Here is a 13,602-nt window from a genome sequence, read left to right as displayed (position 1 = left end):
TTGCTTTCATTCTATTTCTTTTGCTCTCTTTTGGGTTGCGTTGTTTCTCCACAAATCGATCACAATTTGGTTAACCCCAAAAGCAACGAGGAGGAACGTTGTGAGTTGCTGCGGACACCGCAACTCTACAGTTATACCCGATACTAAATCAGTATGGCTCTCCTCCGGCAGACGCCGCTAATATTAAACGACACGACAAAGAGTGCGTGCGAGAGAGACAGAAAATCAGTCTGAGCGTGACGTCACGCGCTGCGTAGCCACTGCAAATTGATTTGTTTCCTTTGGCTATAAAAATGATCTGATCTGATCCAGATTCAGCGATCTGATAGATATGGTCATTCTCTATGATTCTGCGTTTTTAGTTTTCTCGAATCTGCAATATTGTGGATGCAACAGATTTTCGTCCTTTGTGGGGGCGGAAAGGGGTGTGCGAAATTCTGAGATATACGTTTTATAGTGAGATCTAACAGGAGTGAGGATACCAAATTTGGTTACTCTAGCCTTAATAGTCTCTGAGATTTGTGAATATCCCCAGATTTGCATCCTTTGCGGGGGCGAAAGGGGGTGTGGCGAAATTTTGAAACAAACTCGTCTCGGTCCGATATATTAGGAGTGTGGATACCAAATTTGGTTGCTCTAGCTTGTATAGTCTCTGAGATCTAGGCGCTAATGTTTTACTCTAAGCAAAGCCGCCTATGCTACGTGTGTGTTAGAGAGAGACAGGGCGAGCAAAAATGAAATTGTTTTCTTGATGCTGGCTATAATAATAATACGATCCAATTCAGATTCCGCAGTCTAACAGATATCGTTATTCTCTACGATTCTGCGTTTTTGGTTTTCTCGTATCTTTAAAATTGTGGATGCCACAGATTTTCGCCCTTTGTGGGAGCGGAAGTGGGCGGGGCAAAGTTTTGAAATATTTTTGTAGCAGTGACATATCACAGAAGTCTGGATCCAAAACATCGTTGCTCTAGCTCTTATAGTCTTTGAGCATTAGGCGCTGAAGGGGACGGACAGACGGACAGACGGACGGACGGACAGACGGACAGACGGACAGACAGACATGGCTCAATCGACTCGGCTATTGATGCTGATCAAGAATATATATACTTTATGGGGTCGGAAACGATTCCTTCTGGACGTTACACACATCCATTTTCACCACAAATCTAATATACCCCAATACTCATTTTGAGTATCGGGTATAAAAAGGCTACCCAAAATCATCAATATCCAGGACATCAGACATCGGGCAGCCGCAAGGCCGAATCGTTTTTGCCACACAAATGATGATGTTGGTGGCATCATCATCCCGATGAATTCTGGCATAGACCGTACTGACTTCACATCAAAATAGAACGTTTTGCGGCTTCTTCTTCTAACGAACAAGTGCCAAAAGAGACATTTTCCATTCACCACTTCCGTTCCTTGCACACACTTGCTTGCTTCATGCAACATGTGCCAGTGCCAGTGATTAGATGTGTCAAATGTCACACAGTGCAACCCGAAAGACAATTGCTGCAAGATACGGGTGCTTGTCGAAAGGAAGTTGTTACCAAATGTTAAATTAACAATGGGATTATGTCGAGCATTTGAGTGTGTGGGTGTTTTTTTTTTGTCTACTTCCTGTTGTTTTCTTATAAGAATGGAGACTCCTTCTGGTTATTAGTTCCCCCTATGTACATAAGTCTTTCCTTTTCTCTTAGTTTTTTTCATAATTGCTGGGATTCCTTCTGGCTTGTGTTTCCTGCAATATCCATCCCGTTCCCTGACATTGCCACTGTGAAACTTCTTCGTGTTTTTTGCCTTTTATATTGAAGAATGATTGGAGTTCAACTTCTTTTCTAATTTGTTTTTTGATGGTAAGAGGTTTGATGTTTTAAGTGTAGGCCGGCTATCTTTATGGGACATTTGTTTTTTAATCAGATTTAATTGCATAAGAGGGTCATACCTTTAGTACTGGCAAAGAAAGCTATTTGATCTGTCGATCCAGCTCCACTTCGCGGTCCTTTGTCCCATATGCAAATGTTGTCTACTCTCGAAGGGCCACCAACAATCACAACAACGAGAAGGTCCAAAATCAATTCCCGTGCTCCCTCGCTAGGTGCAGCGTCCACCTAAGCAAAGGCAAACGAAATTAGTTTGCTGCTCATAAAACTTTGCCACAAAGTTGGCCATGCCACGAAAACCAAGGCTCGGAGTAAGAGTATGTGTGGTGCACACACAATAACTTTTGGCGAGGATGAGGCCCGAGGCAGGGGGAACAAGCCCTACATTCCACTTGAGATTTGAGACTTGAGACATGGAAAGTTTTTCGTGCGGTCCAACCGGGCGGCCAGTTGGGTCTCAGAGCTTTAATTGTATTTCCAGGTGGGAGGCGCTAAGGTACAGGGCCGTCCCTCTTTCTAGTCTACGCTTCAATTTCCATGCGTGATAAATGGCAAAAAATGGAAAAATCCCACGTTTGCTTCTGGCTTTTCCTGTTTTGCGTTTCGCGCTGTCCGCAGTGTCCGCGCCCGAGGCAACATTTCAGGGCTTTTGTCTTTCAATTTTGCCCCCAACAAAAAACCTTCTTTTGGCCAGTTGCGGTGGCATTTGCAACCCACTTTTCCTATGGCTCTACCTTGTCCCAACGTGTAATCGCTTTGTTTGCATTCGCGTTGCATAGTTTTTGTGGGTGGTTCTCCACGCACATAGCTGGGGATTCGGTATCGACATCGGGGCAGATGTGTGCGGATATACCAAGCTATATAATTGGTCTGTTTGGTTCTAACGTGTTCTGCGGGAGTAATTCATTCTGTTTCTGTTCTCCAACGCTGGCTCCGGCTCCGGCTCCGACTGTGGCTGTGGCTCCACGGCTAAGCTGCATTGTTGAAATGTGAAAAGATTTAATTTATTTCAAGTGCGAGCACAAAAAAAGACTTCACTTTGGATTGGTTTCGGTCTGCGGATCCGTAGCTTGATGCGCTCTGCCTCTGATTCGTTCAGGAATTGCATTTATTCAAACGTTTCAATTGCTTTTCCGTTGGCTTCAATCTTCGAGTGATTTATTGTGTGGCCCAGCGAGAGCGAAGCATAGCATGGGGCTTCTCTCCATTCGAATGGGAATGGGAATCGTGATTGCGTTTGCTTAGGCATAACAATTATCCCCAGCTAATGTAAACGAAATCAATAATTAAGTTGTGTGCCAAGCCCCGAATTAGTCGCATTACAAAACAATACTGTAAACTGTCCTATAATTATGTAATTATATGGCATAACAAATGGTGCATGTTCCCGCTATAAAGGTTCTGGCCACGACCCATATTACGTTTGTCAAAGGATAGACCTTGGCTGGTTCTGGTCGGAGAGATGAAGTTCATGAAGTACGCCAACTTCTTCTACAAAGCTGTAGGTATAGAACCCTATACCACCGATTCTCGACCGCAGGCCAACAGCCTAAAGGCCAGCCTCGTCTTCTGGGCTAATGTGCTCAATCTGAGTGCGATAGTAACAGGGGAGATCCTCTATTTGGGTGTTTCTCTGGCCGACGGGAAGCTGCTCGACGCTGTCGCTGTAATGTCCTACATCGGATTCGTTATCGTGGGTACGAGCAAGATGTTCTTCATCTGGTGGAAGAAGCCGGCCTTGAGCGACATGGTGCGCGATCTGGAGCACATCTATCCCCACGGAAAAGAAGCAGAGGAAGAGTACAAGCTGCAGAGCTATCTGCGGTCCAGCTCCCGCATAAGTGTGACCTATGCCCTGCTCTATTCCGTGCTGATTTGGACCTTCAATCTCTTCAGCATCATGCAGTATTTGGTCTACGAAAAGTTGCTGCACCTACGCGTGGTGGGTCTGGCACTGCCGTATACCGTGTATTATCCGTGGAACTGGGAAGCCCCCTGGTCGTATTATATGCTACTCTTCTGCGAGAACTTTGCGGGCTATACCTCGGCGGCGGGACAAATATCGACAGACTTGCTGCTCTGCGCTGTGGCCACTCAGGTGGTGATGCACTTCGATCACCTTTCGACGGTTCTGGAGGGCCACGAACTGAGTGGCAAATGGGAAGAGGATTCCCGATTCTTGGTGAACACCGTGAAATACCACCAGCGGATTCTTCGCCTATCGGAAGTGTTGAATGATATCTTTGGCATTCCATTGCTGCTCAACTTCATGGTGTCCACGTTTGTCATCTGCTTCGTGGGCTTCCAGATGACAGTGGGCGTGCCGCCAGATATCATGATAAAGCTCTTTCTGTTCCTGTTCTCGTCGCTCTGTCAGGTTTATCTGATTTGCCATTACGGACAGTTGATTGCCGATTCGGTATGCCCTCCTGAGATGTTATTTCCGTCTTCAAAATCACTTCCCTTTTGTGTCTTCACAGAGCTTGGGTCTTTCTAATGCTGCCTACAAACAGAACTGGAACCACGCCGACGTTCGCTATCGAAGGGCTTTGGTCTTCGTAATAGCCAGGGCCCAGAAACCCGCTCATCTAAAGGCCACTGTCTTCATGAACATCACGAGGGCCACTATGACAGATGTAGGCTTCTTAATATCTATTCTTCCTATCCCTATCTAAATGCTTTTCTTGTGTGTTTAGTTACTTCAAATATCATACAAGTTTTTTGCTTTGCTGCGCACCATGTATGTGAAATAGAGACCAGAGATGACCAGAACGCAGACGAGAAGAGATCCCTAAATCCCTAAGCCCTGCTCTGTACCTCCTGCCTCATGCTTTCAAAAGCTCAACGGAAAAATAATTATGCGAAGGCATGAGCCACACGCATGTCCATTCTGGATGTTTCAACACGAAAAAACTTGCATTTTAGTCGTTTTCCTCATTCTATGCAAAGACCAAGATGGGTAGATGCTGCAACAAAGGAAAACTGCAAAGTTAATTTAACGCTTCACTGCCCCAAAAGTTGTGTTCATAAATTGTTAGTGTTCTTCAGCTGGCGATCCATTGGATAACCATACAATAAAGCTGTCACATGAACAATAGATTGTAAAATATGTACAAGAAAAAAGTTGGAAAAGCCAACGGAAGCAGATTTTCATTGGGCGATCTTCTGAATCAGGTCAGTTTGTCTAATGGGTGTATATTAAATGGTTTATGTATTAAAATAAGCGATAGAAACGCACACGTTCTACAGCTGTATTTAGGCGCGTATTTAAGCATTTTATTGGGAATTCAGCTCTTGCGTTGCAACCCTGCTATCGATTGGAGCTGCTCAATCGATGTCCTGATGCCGATTGTTGCGTCGCAAAGGAAAGGCGTAGCTTCATAAATAAGAGATAAACATGTGTCATATTGTATTATTATTATTTCTTAATTTGCCTATTAATAAGAATGATTGGGTGGTGATTGATTTGACAGGACTCGGTATTGTTTGGAATGTCTTTGATTGGAAATGTCATTGTGTACGGCGTTTTGATGGTTTTCTGCAACAGAAACTTGAGCGTCATCGTGGCTCGAAGCTGGTGATTTGTGCTTGTATTTTGAGTAAAGATTACATCTCGTCATCGTTCTGATTGAAGTGATCATAGAAATGGCGAATCAAATGCAGTCCCACGTAGGAAAACGCCAGGTAGTTTATGAATATAAACAAATCACTCGTGAAATGGACCACGTGCATCAAGTAAGTTAAAAGCTCTGTTGCACGTATACAAAAAAATGTATATACATATTGAATGTGCATTTATGCAATTATAACTTACCCATTATCACGCTTGATTTTCTCTTATTAAGTAAATTTATACAAAGTCAACTCAACTTGAATGAAATTTCATGGCACTTGAAATAAATTATGAGTATTATCATCCTAAAGTTACACGTAAACGTCATTTAAAAAACAATGAACACCAGGCGAAGCCTACTACGAGTATATTTATGAGTATTATAAGTATGAGTTTGAGTTTTGAAGGGAACACAGCAAATCGTTTAGGAATTGTCCCCTGTTCCTGTTCGTGCAGCTCTTGGATGCAACAGCTGCACCGTCTCAAAAAATCTCAGAAGTGGGCGTGCAGCGTACCTAATTATAATGAGGTATTTGCAATACATTCTCTTATTTTTGTATTTTTTATTAATATAACGAGTATATTAATTGATTATCATATGAAACCCACCAGAAACCCACTTGGAACCGCTGCAGCTGTTAGAGGAAATACCAGAAATGACCTGAGCTTTTCACACATAATCCGCATATCGATGACCTTGTAAAGGCCAACTTAATGATACCTCTGCAATCGGGTTGCATGACAAGTCCCCTGATAGATGGGGCTATAAAAGAGCCAAGGTCTGCCACAGAGGCTCATTCAGTTCAAGGAAGGACAACGCTTCGCAAGTTCAGTTCAGGGAAGGACAGAAGTAGCTCAAATAATGACATATCTTTGCTCAGAGATGGATAAGTTCATGAAGTACGCCAACTTCTTCTATACGACCGTTGGTTTTGAAGCCTACGCCACCGCGTCCCGACCGCCGAAAGACAGTCTTAGGAACAGGATCGTGTTTTGGGGGAACTTGGTGAACCTGGCGATTGTGGGAAGCGGCGAGGCAATCTATTTCTACTTGGCCATCCGTGCCGGAAACCTTCTGGAAGCCGTCACCGTGATGTCCTACATTGGTTTCATCATCGTTGGCGTGAGCAAGATATTCTTCATAATGTGGAAGAAGCCAGCTTTGAGCGCTATGGTGCAAGAGCTTGAGGATCTGTTTCCGCGCGGAAAGGTGCAGGAAGCACAGTTCCACCTGGAGGACTATCTGCGCTCCTGCTCGCGCATCAGCTTCAACTATGGTCTCCTATATTTCGTGCTCATCTGGACCTTCAATCTCTACCCCATCATGGAGCTGATTGTGTTCGAAAAGTGGCTGAAGATTCGAATAGTTGGCAAGACGCTGCCCTATCTGATGTACGCTCCCTGGAAGTGGGATGACAATTGGTCATACTATCCGCTGCTGGTCGCCCAGAACTTGGGTGGCTACACCTCGGCAGCGGGACAGATATCCACCGATCTCCTGCTCTGCTCTGTGGCCACCCAGGTGGTGATGCACTTTGATCATTTGGCGAGGTCAATGGAGAACCACAACCTAAGTGGCGATTGGCCGGAGGATTCTCGTTTTATTTCCGAGGTAGTGCGCTATCATGAGCGGATTCTGCGGCTATCGGATGTCGTGAATGATATCTTGGGAGTCCCTCTGTTGCTGAACTTTATGGTCTCTTCGTTTGTGATCTGCTTTGTTGGTTTCCAGATGACAGTGGGCGTCTCCCCCGATATGATTACCAAACTGTTCTTGTACCTTGTCTCGTCGATGAGCCAGGTGTATCTGATTTGCCATTACGGACAGATGGTTGCCGATGCGGTATGTTAATGATTATTTCTTCCATCTTTGGCTCTCAGTTTTTTCTCTCAGAGCTTCGGCCTGTCTGTGGCGGTGTACAACCAGAACTGGAGCCACGCCGACGTTCGGTATCAACGCGCCCTACTCCTCATCATAGCCCGAGCGCAGAAAACTACGCATCTGAAGGCCACCATCTTCTTGGACATTACCAGATCCACCATGACCGATGTAGGCACTGAGTAGAGTTTTGTTTCATATATTTTCTGAAATGGTTTTCATGGTTGTTTTTTTTTTTTTAGCTCCTTCAGATATCGTACAAGTTCTTTGCTTTGCTCCGCACCATGTATGTCCAATAGAGACCCCAAATCCCTAAAACCTTCTCCATGCACCCACTTCTATGCTTTCAAAAGCTCAGCGCGAACTTAATTATGCGTCGGCATGAGCCTTACACACACATGTCCATCGCATTGCTGCTTCAACACACAGGAAAAAAAGAAAAAGAAAAACGCTGCGTACTTTTTAGCGGTCGCTGGGTGACGTTGAAAAGGCAATTCTACGAGTACTCCGCAATGCTCTGCACTGGAAAGGAGAGGAAATATCGTATGTGGGCTACAACAGAAAATTGCAAAGTATATTTTACGCTTCACTGCACAAAAGTTGTGCTTATGAGTTTTCGCTTGGTTATTACGCTCTTTGCAGGAGGGTATTTGAGAATTTAAGAAGGGTTTGCCTGCCTCCTATACAAGGAATAGTTAATGTGGGGAACAGTGTAAGACTTGGGTTCAAACGGATCGTTTGTGGGGAGGGGGCTAGAGGTTTGGAATTAGAAAGTAGTATATCTTATCGATTCCTGAATGAACTCTCGTCTACAGATTCCACTTGGAACTGCAACGAGATCTGGAGGAACCATCCAGGGATCTCTTCTCTTGGGAAGAGGTAAACCGTCTAACACTTAAAAGTTATTTATAGCCCGCATCCCAAAGGAATCCCTATTTATAAAAATTTATCCCTCAATAAAGTAACTAGTTTTCTTCTATGATAAATAAACCTACAGGTTCTACATGATATTCGATTGAAAATATATTTCCTTCAACATGTTTTTAGTGCGCACTTTAGGGTATTACAAGTATCGGTTATCTATAGTTAGTCTTTAAATCTTGTTGCTAGTACTATGGTAGTTTTCTTACAATTTTCAGCTTTTCTCAGGGAGAGGAGAGTGAGTGGAGTGAGTCCGGGTCTGAAGGCAGTGGACAGCAAACCCCTTTGATGGCATCTAATGCAGTTTTTCCATGGGTAAAATGATGTGTGGCGGTGTGGCTCGGGGAGTACGAGTACGAGCACTCCTACGCACTCAACAATATTAGCAATTTACGCGCTGAAGCGTGTCCAGGCAGAAGGAAGAATGGAACTTTTGGGGTGTAAAAGGAAATGGGAGTTCTTTTTTTGCCCCATAACATTTTCATTTTTGACGAATCTCCACGACATCACCTGCACGGCATCACCCCCACCACCCCTGGATAGTTGTTGTTTGCGAGAGCCACGTGCATAAAATATATTAAAAATCTATTTTTTGTCCAATGTCCTGCCAGCATTCGTCCCCTTTCCCTGCCGCTGTCAGGACCTGACATATTTTTTTGTGTAGGCGATTTACTTCCGTATTTATTTTTTTTTGTATGTGTACATAGATATCTATTTTTGTGATTTTTTGTTGGCTCTTCTTTTTAGGGAGGGATTTATTTTTCATTTTTGTGAAATTTTTATAAAGCTCCCAAATGTGATACAATTTAATTTCTGGTCACGTTTTGTGTGATTTTCAAATGGGCAACAGTTACGGCGGCCAACATAAAAAAGCAACCAGCCACAGCAACAGCATGGGGCAGGGCGCCTAAAAAAAGATACTTTCAATATCTACCGCTGTCGCATTGCATAATTTAAGGCGCCATAAACATGGAACACGTTTATTAGGACCGAAATCCATGGCAAGAGTCAGAGATCATATCCGGTCAAGTCAATTACTGATACTGTCAGAGTTTTGTGTTCTGTAGAATTTAGGGGCTGGCTGGCGATTATATGTGTATTTAAGGTAACTGAAATAAATTGAAATAATTGTATTATTACAAGTATAAATCAATAGTTTATTTAGCTAATTGGAAACAAGGCAGAAATATCTTCATTTGTTGGGTTTGTGGTCACTCTGTCGGGCTCCGCTTTGTCTGTGTCTGATTTTGGGGTCAATGGACATTAAATATAAATATTGTTGATACCCGGAACTGGTTCCTGAGCTGAAAATAAAAGTATTTAATAGAATGATACAGCTCTAATTGTTCTCCAGATCAATAATGAATCCGGCTCGAAGGACCGAATATATATGGTGATGTTGAGTTGAGTTGTAAATTCAAACTAGTTTATTTTTTAAACTTATTCACTTTATATAGGAAACTATAACGTAATTAAAGCTAAGACCAATGCTAAGAAAAGGTACGATGTGCGGCTCTTGTTCCCACTCTTAACCCTTCTAATGATACCCACTGCCTGTGGGATCCAGTACAGTGTTCATGAGCACTAATTAATGGAATAATGAATTTAATTTGCTTATAAAAATACATTAATTTCTCACCAAAAACCTACAAAACTAAATGCAACCAAGTCCCACTATTTGCTCAACTTCTAAAACCATTGCCATGACGATTTCCACACGATTTCCCCTCACATATAATCGACCTTCAGTCCAGTCCCTGGCTCGGCTATCAAAATAAATACTCTTTGTAATTTATGAGCAATTATGAATTTACGTACACATTTGCATGCAAAATTCAACCCAACAAGCAGATCAAAAATTGAAAGCCACAAAAAAAGAGCACCCATTGTTTTTTTTTTATTTTCCCGTCCACCCAGCTGGTTGTTAAATCCACTTATCAAAACGTGCAAATAACTCAACTCAGGGGATAGGGACAAACACACGACGGCAACGGCAGGATAGCGGAGAAGGAAATGGAGGAAACTGGCGACCATGATGACCCAGTGGGGCGTGTTCAATGACCAATTGGCAAAAAACTGTTGGCACTGCAACAATAGCGACAGCGGCAGCAGCAGAGGCAGCAGCACAACAAGCAGGAAAAAATGTGCCCCAATCGCTGTAGAGACTTGCAGGGATCGAAGTGCATTATTCTTGCCACATTTTGGTGCATGGGCGGACGGGCTCTGTTTTTTCAATTAGCTGCCATTAAATTGAATTCAAATATTGAAACAATATGTTGGCTCCGTCGGCCCAAACACTCTTTCCGCAACCAATACCCCTCGCCGCTCCAGCGTGGGATTTTAGTTTCAGCTTAGCATTCGCACCACCCCACCACCCCGCACCCCTCACCGCCACACTCTTTCGTTTTCCCCTGTGTCCTCTGATCTGGAGTGATTTATTGATTTTGAGTGCAGTTTTTCTTGTCAAAAGTTGACTGCGGCTCATACGCTCGACTGTCCACAGAATAAATATATATATTTTTTTATTTTTTAAATGCCAGTGGCAAAAATCGCACAAATGTTTTCCATTTCCATTTAGTTTTTGGTCAAAGGAATGGAAAAATCTCTCTTCCCCAACCACTCTTTCTCTCACTCTCTGTCTCTGAGAAATGTGTGAAAATCCGCACGTATCTATTTGTCGGAATATTTTTCAATGGTCAATATATACATACATGCATAGATATCTATGCACAACTATAAATGGAGACTAAAAGCCTCTAAATTAGTCTGCTCGCATTATTGGCCATACGCCCTGTGGTACGTACTAGCCGCTGCGGCAAATACTGATATTTCTATGGTCTATGCATTAAGCAAATGGTTGGGTTTGGTGTTTTATGAATATGGACACCGCCCAAATGGCCTTCGAGAGAGAGTGACTTTGGTGGTTCCTTTATTGTGTATTGTGGCTTTATGCGATTGATGATTGCTGATGATTTAAGCATTGGCTTATTGATTTCTTATGGGCCATTAATAGAGGATTCCATCCACTAATAGCATTCATATTTGAAACGATTTGTCAATGCAGTCGAGCATTAGTCCTGCGGATCCCATATATGGTTAATTGTGACAGTAATGTGAGCGATACAAAAGGATGAAAAAGCGGAAATATATATGTGTGCAAGAAAAATGTATGCACATACATATACATATGTGTGTGTCGGGAGGGGGGTGGGTATAAGCAGAGCTTAGAGCCTAAGTAGGTTGCTGAGCCTCCACGCAGAGAGAGACAGAAAGAGAGAGACACAAAGATGCCACAAAGGCGCGCGGCTTGTATGCGGAAAGATAAGCGAGAGGATTTCATTTGCTCATTACTCAACAGCTTACTACAGGGAGAAGATCCGAGAGGTATGGGATGTGCAGGAGGCAGGAGGGGAATGGGGTGTGTGGCAAGAGGAGTACGACGTATGGGGTGTGTGTGCGGCAGTGGAAGGCACTAGGCGCTACGTTCCCCAGACTCAGATGAAGAAAAGGAAACACTAAAGGCGGCTCATAAGAAATGCATTTGCACATAATTCATTTTTTATGCTGGCTTACATTAACCACACGTGATAAAGAAAAAAAATAAGTAGCTTTGAAGAAAGAATATGCAGGTGCCCTTAAAGATGTATTGTATTTATGGAATCAGCGGGATAAATCTGTCAAAGTTTGATCCGTTTTTGAAGACTAAAAAGATTAAGTTTAAATAAAGCAGAAACAGAAAGTTTTTCTCACTTCTCGATAGATTCTTTCATTTATATAGTGATCCGATATTGGCGATATGTCCTATTTAATGAATGGCAAAAAATCAAAATTTGTTGGGCAGAGTTTGGGCAACTGAAGCCGTCGATACAAATGTTGTCAAAAATTAGACCTTTCTTCGTGGCAAACAACTCATCACAGCCCATAGTACCTTCTAGAAGAGCATAATGACGGCGGGACTAGGTACAGTTACATGAGTTACACCCACCGCAACCACCTTCACTCACTTACACAAGCGAAAAACTTGTAAGAAGAAAATTTTGAGACGAGAGAGAGGCCTTGTCATCGTGCTGCTGCTGCTGCTGCTCCTCGTGCTCATCCTGCTCCTGCTACTGCTGCGCTTCTCTTGCAACGGAAACGGAAGCGACATCCAAGTTTATGTTAAAGTTTGATGCAAAACCCCCAAACTCTCTTACTGGGACGGCACACACCTAAGTAGCTGTATGGATGTGTGGCGGGCAAAGTTTCACTCCGTCTCTCTCTTCTCGTGTTGACTTTTGTGGCTCCTGTAAGTGTTGAGACTTGCGGTGGTGTCCGTTGCATATATACGTATATACCTGTATGTTGCATGTGTGTGTGCGCGATGCAGTTGGTAAGGAAATTAAATCAGCTTCGTGCGGCGTGCACATCATTAGTATGTATAGAGAAGAGAGAGGCCCTGGAGCTGCGGCTCTGCCTGCTCCTGATGATTATGATTGCCTTTTCTGATGGTGGTTTTGGTTGGGTTTCGTTCGCTTCCTGTCCTGTCCTGCCCTGGCCATATAAGTATGCCACAGTTTTCTTATTGGCACTGCAAATTGAGTTTTCAGTTAAAGCGGCATCCTTCTTGATTAGTCGTTGCATACTAAATTGACTTGCATCTCCTCTCGATAGACAGATATCGGCTATATCCTATACTCCATCTTCTGCTGCAACAGCTGACCAAACAGCAAATGTCAATGGGAGCCGCCCTGCCGCCCTGCCGTCATCCTCACCCTCACCCCCATCCTCCGTCCTCTCTTCCGTCTGCTTGTTTGTTTGAGCACCGGCTCAAAGCGTTGAAAGTGCTCTGGCAGGAGCAGGATATTTGCACACTGATGCATTTGTCGCCTAAGCTGCTTCTTATGACATTTATTTTTATTGACTGCACTGCAGGGCAAGCAACGCACAAAGTTCTGCAAATGCTTTTATTTTTTGCTTTAGAGAAAAAGAAGAGAGAGCTCTCTAAACTGTTTGTCTGTCGGCATGGGCTCTGCTCCCCTTGGTAAGAGGCTTGGCCAGCAAAGCTTTAAAGTGAAACTCAAACCAATTGTCAGGTTATTGTATTGGGCAGAGGATGGGTTTGCAAACTAGGGGTTCGGTACACCAGTCTGGTGGTCTGCTGTCTGGTTTCTCCTATCAGGTGCCTTTGATATGAGAAATGTTCCGCAGTTGTGCAGCAAAATTCATAATTCAGTGGCAACAGCAGCAGACACGTTTTACCATTGAGGACTATGGACCATTCAGTATCGCTTTCTCACCCCCAGGACTCTATGCCTGTGTTC

At 43.5% G+C, this 13,602-nt stretch overlaps 2 protein-coding genes and 1 long non-coding RNA gene across 3 annotated transcripts; 2 read left to right on the top strand and 1 right to left on the bottom strand.

Moving 5' to 3' along the window:
- Positions 1–3,229: 3,229 nt before the first annotated feature.
- Positions 3,230–4,911, top strand: LOC117185148 (odorant receptor 85c-like). Its single transcript, XM_033385209.1, has 3 exons — positions 3,230–4,308; positions 4,370–4,525; positions 4,586–4,911. The coding sequence occupies exons 1-3, from the start codon at positions 3,352–3,354 to the stop codon at positions 4,640–4,642; spliced, it is 1,170 nt and encodes a 389-aa protein (XP_033241100.1). The 5' UTR covers positions 3,230–3,351; the 3' UTR covers positions 4,643–4,911.
- Positions 4,912–5,278: 367 nt separating this feature from the next.
- Positions 5,279–5,846, bottom strand: LOC26534234 (uncharacterized). Its single transcript, XR_001451873.2, has 2 exons — positions 5,704–5,846; positions 5,279–5,638 (listed from the first exon to the last, which is right to left on the bottom strand). It is a non-coding gene; the product is annotated as an uncharacterized lncRNA (long non-coding RNA).
- Positions 5,847–5,871: 25 nt separating this feature from the next.
- LOC4802639 (odorant receptor 85b-like) lies at positions 5,872–8,124 on the top strand. Its single transcript, XM_033385207.1, has 4 exons — positions 5,872–6,031; positions 6,115–7,345; positions 7,397–7,552; positions 7,624–8,124. Exons 2-4 carry the CDS (start codon positions 6,365–6,367, stop codon positions 7,678–7,680), a joined length of 1,194 nt encoding a protein of 397 aa, XP_033241098.1. The 5' UTR covers positions 5,872–6,031; positions 6,115–6,364; the 3' UTR covers positions 7,681–8,124.
- Positions 8,125–13,602: the final 5,478 nt, after the last annotated feature.

The sequence above is a fragment of the Drosophila pseudoobscura genome, chromosome 2 (assembly GCF_009870125.1).
Source record: "Drosophila pseudoobscura strain MV-25-SWS-2005 chromosome 2, UCI_Dpse_MV25, whole genome shotgun sequence".
Classification (NCBI taxonomy): domain Eukaryota; kingdom Metazoa; phylum Arthropoda; class Insecta; order Diptera; family Drosophilidae; genus Drosophila; species Drosophila pseudoobscura.
The sequence above is the reverse complement of the archived record's forward strand: the minus strand, read 5'-3'. Positions and strand labels throughout refer to the sequence as shown.